This window comes from Agrilus planipennis, unplaced genomic scaffold (genome assembly GCF_000699045.2).
Source record: "Agrilus planipennis isolate EAB-ADULT unplaced genomic scaffold, Apla_2.0 scaffold142, whole genome shotgun sequence".
Lineage (NCBI taxonomy): Eukaryota > Metazoa > Arthropoda > Insecta > Coleoptera > Buprestidae > Agrilus > Agrilus planipennis.
Genome location: NW_020440123.1, coordinates 146,703 through 153,063, shown reverse-complemented (window position 1 = coordinate 153,063; position 6,361 = coordinate 146,703). Strand labels below are relative to the sequence as shown.

Sequence of the window (6,361 nt, the reverse complement as noted above, 5' to 3'; positions counted from 1 at the left end):
AGATAAAGTAGAGAAAGAGCGAATATAAAAATATGAGAGGAAAAATTAGAAGAAGTTGCCGGTTTTAGGTATCTAGGAAGTCAGATAAGTCAGGACGGAACGAGTAGTAGAGATATAAAGCAGTGGATAGCATGTATATGGAATATATTTGTAACACATACTTAAATTTTATTTCTGTGCACTCCTCTATATAAACTTAATTTTCTTCATGTATTAATAAATTGATTTATTTCGACAGCATCATCATCATAGGGTTGTCAGTCCTAAGTCTCTAACTCTTTCCTATGCTTAGTTAATCATTGCATTTCCCTAAAACTACATCATCCCACATCCTGAACTATTTGTGAGCAGTAATCTAATCTAGGTCCACCTCTACCCCTCTTAACACCTGTTTCTGCTTCTAATATGTTGCTAACTAGCCGTTCATGTCTATGAAGGTGAGAATTTATTTAATAATAAAATTTAATAAGAGAAATGAATTGTAGATTATAGAAAATATTGCCACGAAAACGATTTTTGTTTATTAATTTTTACGCTACAGTTTACTTCTCGATATATACCTACTATTAAATTTTTTGTATTGATTTAGGGCAATATATTACATCGTGTATGTTTATAATAAATTGATAGATACAAAGACTTAATATATGCAATCCGTACAACACCTGCGTTGTTGAACAAATCTACTGTATGACACTGTTAATAAAACATTTAAAATAAAGAACAGTATGTAGCTACAAACGGCTCTTATTTTGTTATTAAATTAAAATTTTACCCTAATTTACGTTGATGCCCACTAAAAATAACTTAACAATTACGTTATCTTAGGTGGGTGGTTAGGTATAAAGGTAAATAAATGTTTATTGCCGATGTAGGTGTATGACTTCCTCAGGGCTAGAATTGCGTAAAATTATACAATTAAGATTATTTTATAGTAAGTAATACTTCTGAATTGCAAGTCATTAATAACTCTTGTACTTGCTTTGTGATAGTCCTGAAATATGGGGTGTTTCTGAAATAGGAAGCTAGCATGCAGGAGATTTATATGGTACTATAAAACAAGAAAATTAAGTAAGTACCTCCATCGTTTTCGATAAAAACGTACTTCAAAATACAGACAAGGGTCAGTCCGGCCTTAGTAGGATCTTGCAGGGATTTACAACAATTCAACGTGGAATTCAATCAGCTGGTAATTAGCAGTTGTATTTCTTTGGTATTTCTGTACTCATGCATTGTTTGCTATTTGTTAGATTAGGTAATTGTAATTGACGATGTTTATGCTATAGCCTGCCTTGAGTAGTTTGTTTGTTTGTTAACATTGTAGACTTGTCATCATCATCATAAGCTCGTCAGTCCTAAGACTGGTTAAACACGTACCTGCACTCTCTCCTATCCTTAGCTAAACTTCGCATTTCCCTAAAACTAGAACAACCCACATCCTTAACTATTTGCGAACAGTAATCTAATCTTTTTTTTGAGCTTTTACCGGATAACACAACGATTAATTCGGAAGTCTACTGTCATCAGCTGGACAAACTGAATGATGCACTTCAACAGAAAAGGTCAGAACTAATCAACAGGAAAGGTGTAGTGTTTCACCAAGACAACGCGAGACCTCACACAAGTTTGGTCACTCGCCAAAAGCTTTTACAGCTTGAATGGGATACAATGCTACACCCACCATATTCTCCAGACCTGGCACCATCGGATTATTATTTGTTCCGGTCACTCCAAAATTTTTTAGACGGTAAAACCTTCACCTCAAATGAGGAGGTCAAAAACCTCCTCGATCAGTTTTTTGCCAGCAAAGACCAAAAATTTTATGAGCGTGGAATTATGCTACTACCAGAAAGATGGCAAAAGGTGTTGGACCAGAACGGTCAATATATAATTTAATAAAGTATTTGTTTATTATACGAAAACTGTCTTTCATTTCCACAAAAAAAAAAACGAAATGACTTTCCGAACAACCGATAGTTACGTATTTTATGTCTTAATTATTAGGTTCTTTGTTACCCCCACAGAATAATTGGTTTACCCCCGCGGGGTCAATTACCCCCCGGTTCGGAATCAGTGGTCTATAGCAATTTGTGAGGTGGACAATAGACTAAAGAGCACCATAAACAATTTCAAATCATTGTATTGTTTTTAATCTTACCTGTTATCAATGAGAAAATTTCCGTTTTACTGGAAGTAATAAAGGATTTCTATACATGTATATTCAGAATGCATTTCAAGCTATGATTTTTATAATTTGGATTTCATCGTCTATAACCCATAAAACGGGTAAAAGTAGTGAACTACAGAAAGTCATTAATTCTGCAATAAATATGGTACCTGTCGCCAGTCACTAGATATACCTACATGTTGATAACACAATTTCATTCACTCTGCACGCATTTATAAACTTTTTGAAAATCGGTTTCAAATAATAACCGTGAATAAACCAACCGTTAATTTTGCAGAGATATTTCAAAATGAATTTTTACATTTCCATTTCTGTCACGTTGCTGCTAATTTCTATAGGTGGAATAGTGTTAGTTGAATCAGTTGGTGAGAAGGCTGAAATTAGTAAGTTCGTAGAATAGCAATTTTAATGATTTACTTATTTTTGATATGACTGTTTCCGAAAATTATAGTTACACCTATTTATGAAAAAAGTACATATTGAATCATTTATTTTTTCTTTATAGCACATAAGAAAGCATTTACCAAATAGGACAATTTTAAAATTCTTTCAGTGACAAAATTGACATAGAATACACTTTGTACAAAAATTATCTGCATTAATAATTGACTTCCCAAACACTTTGCATTTGGTTGATTAAATTAGATTCATTGTTGCTAATAAATTGATAAATTACATAATATATACCTACATACTTACTGAACTATTGAAATTAAGTATAATAGAAATCATTATCGAAAGATAGAAATTAATAGTCCAGGATCCCTGGTACATTTTTGCACTTGATTACTATCAAGCTAATTTTCCGTGAGTTGCTTCATTTTGATGACACGCCCAACAACTTCTTGTAAGAAACTTTGATTGTGGTAGCTAACAGAGGTAGCAATGATAAAATATGTTGGTTTGGTGATTCTCAAAAATTTATTACTAACTGGGTTTTTTTTTGTTTAATCTCAAGATAATTATCTAAATTATTCGAAAAAATATTTGTCCTACAAAATGTATGGTTTGATCAAAGAGGTCAAACAATTTGTTAATGTTTTGTTGATTTTAAGTTGACGATTATTAATTTTTAAACTTCTTGTTGAGTGAAATACATAATTTTTTAATTTCAAATATATATTCAATGGTAGGACCGGAAGAACGTACCACGCAGTTTGTAGGACAATGTGACTGTTAAATTATATAAATATTAACCAAGTAAAAAAAAATCAGCTGGTTAGTAATCATTTATGATGACCGCGTTATCGGTACATGTTGGAAAGAGGGGACTCTGATCGAATCATAGATTTTGTAATACAAATATTTTTTCGAATAATTTAGATAATTATCTTGAGATTAAACAAAAAAAACCCAGTTAGTAATAAATTTTTGAGAATAATCAAACCGACAAATTTTATCCTTGCTACCTCTGTTAGCTACCACACTCAAAGTTTATTACAAGAAGTTGTTGGGCGTCTCGTCAAAATGATGCTACTCACGGAAAATTAGCTTGATAGTAATCAACGATCGAAGGAAATCATAGAATAGCTAAGACCAGAATAAGCGGACCCAGAATCGAACCCAATGATGCCGGGTACTCGGCAGTGTAATTCTACCAGACAGAAAAAAGAAAAAAACACCGCTAATAATCATTTAATAAGTATAACAAAATTGACCCAAGTTCGCACCGACCAAACCGATGTTTTGTAAAAATAAGATCGTCATTTAGTGGTAATTTTGCTAACAGTATGTATAAAATTTACGTCACAAACAGTTTCATGGCAATCTCTCACCAATACTGTTTCAGTATTTTTATTACGAGGATACAGGATTATAGGATTATAAGGTTTTATGGTAAGGCGTTTAAAGGATTATGATGTTATACATTTAGTGGAAGAGTTGATTGGTTACGGATTTTGAGTTTAAAATCGTTTAGGATTATCATTATTAACGGTTTCAGTAGACTTTGGAGTGCTTTTTGAGGTTATGACCAAATCTTGACGTGCTGGGGTTAAATTGACCGCGGATTTGGATTCAGCGACCCTTGAAACATGCGGTATATATTTTCAGATCTCCAGACAGTTTTTTTAACGGTTTTGGTGACTTGAAGTGTTTTCTGAGGTTATGTCCAAATCCTGACTTGTAGCTTCTCTTTAAAATATTCTTTGAAGGATTTTTTGAGGTTCAATAGATGTACATTTATGGTTTCATCTACATTTGACTTTACTTGTAACTCATTTTCTTCAAGAAATTTGTTTAGAAGAGGAAAGCTTTCGTAATTTTTTTGTTCAATACATTGCTACTGTTCGTTTCAAGAAGTTTGAGATATCTCTTCCCTTTATCATGATGCGCCGTAGCATAATTCCAAATTCAATTATATTTGTTTGCAGAGCTCATTTCTCCACCGATGATCGAGCGAGAACAAGATAAAATGCAAAATTATTCAAACTGCTTCGTTAAAATTTAAGAATACGCTTTATTTAAAAGCATATTTAACCAAAAATAATAACAAGTGAATTAACTTAACGCTCTATACACCTATAAAACTTTTTCTTTGTTTTCTATTGTTAATTTATATACATTTTTGTTNATAGAGTGGGGGGGGGGGGACTATTGTGAAGACGGATATTAAAATATGTAACAAAAATTAATTAGCTTGTGTTCTATTCATTTTTCCTCGAACTTAATTGCCACACCTCGTATGTTTCTGTTTGTCTATTAGCAAAGCTTTGATTAATATTACTTTAATGTGACTTTATGAATAAGCCTATCAAAGGTTTCGAATTATTAAGGGCTGAACAGTACTATATTTATCACCCACTCATCAAAACTCTAAAACACTTAAGTGTCCTAGAAAAATAAAGGTTGAATTCGCAAAACGTAATTTAATGATTAATTAAACTTGTCAAACTATAAGCTCAATATCAGAGAACGTAATTCGTATACTTTAATGCCTATTTGAGGCATAAATATTAAAACTTTTTAAAAATGAATGATACCTTCAGGGAAAAAGAGCCCCCGAAGAAAAATTCCTTTATGATGCAGCAAAAAAAAGTTGTATATGCATGAGTTAGGCACAAGCAGGCGCATCATCATCATCATCATAAGGTCGTCAGTCCTAAGGCTGGTTGGACACGCACCTCCACTCTTTCCTATTCTGAGCCAATCTTCGCATTTCCCCAAAACTAGAACAACCCACATTCTTAACTATCTGCGAACAGTAGTCTAATCTAGGTTTACCTCTACCCCTTATAAATTCCGTTTCTGCTTCTAATATGGCTCTGCCTAGATCTTCATGCCTCAGAAGGTGTCCCCAACCAGTCTTAAGACTGATGACCTTATGATGATGATGACCTCTGTTAGCTACCACAATCAATGTTTCTTACAAGAAGCTGTTAGGCGTCTCATCAAAATGAAGCTACTCACGGAAAATTAGCTTGATAGTAATCAAGTGCAAAAATGTACCAGGGATCCTGGACTGTAACTCGAGTTGCTTAAAAATATACAAAACAATTCATTTCTAATTAATTTTTGTTCGAAAATAAAGCTACGCATGCATTTAAAGTTCTACTTTATACTTTGCAGAGTGCAGCGAATACGGAGAGTTAGTATACAGTTATGAAGAAAGCCCAGTACTTTCTCGACAAACAAAATTAGTAAAAGTGTCACAATGTGGCATAGTCGATGTTCCTTTAATTGTTGGAGGAGAAAAGGCACGTGAAACGGAATTTCCCCATATGGTACGATACAATTAAAAGAATTTTTTTTATTAAATTAAGAGAGACTAAGATCAGAGATGTCATTTCTAACGTTTAAATCTGAGCTCAGGATTACCCCAGCATCTCAGTTTGGTGATATTGTAATCTCAAGTCCGAGAAATACTATACTCTCGGGGAGCATTACTGTGTGAAGTAAAAAGACAACACAACCGATAGAGTAAAAGGTATACTTCATTTACTTTCTCTAGCGATGTGCCCCTTCCAATGTCTTGGATACGCGCTGGCAAAAGCGTAGGTAGGGAGATAAAAGCTCATTATTCTCTCGACTCTTGTTCATTAAACATACTTTTTCATACAGTACCTGCCAAAAGTTTTGTTCAATCATGAATATTAGTGCGAGTCGAAAACAAGCGTTAAAGCCTTTAATATGTCTTCAAATATAAATAAACATCTCGTTGATATTTTCAGTAGT

The 6,361-nt window shown here is 33.2% G+C and overlaps 1 protein-coding gene across 1 annotated transcript in view; it reads left to right on the top strand.

The window, feature by feature from the left end:
- Positions 1–2,372: 2,372 nt before the first annotated feature.
- LOC108736804 (serine protease snake-like) overlaps positions 2,373–6,361 on the top strand; it is a 9,656-nt gene continuing 5,667 nt past the window's right edge. Inside the window, exons 1-2 of the mRNA XM_018469378.1 lie at positions 2,373–2,571; positions 5,756–5,910. Coding sequence (XP_018324880.1) covers positions 2,478–2,571; positions 5,756–5,910 — 249 coding nt within the window. The 5' untranslated portion in view covers positions 2,373–2,477. The remainder of the gene's footprint in view (positions 2,572–5,755; positions 5,911–6,361) is intronic.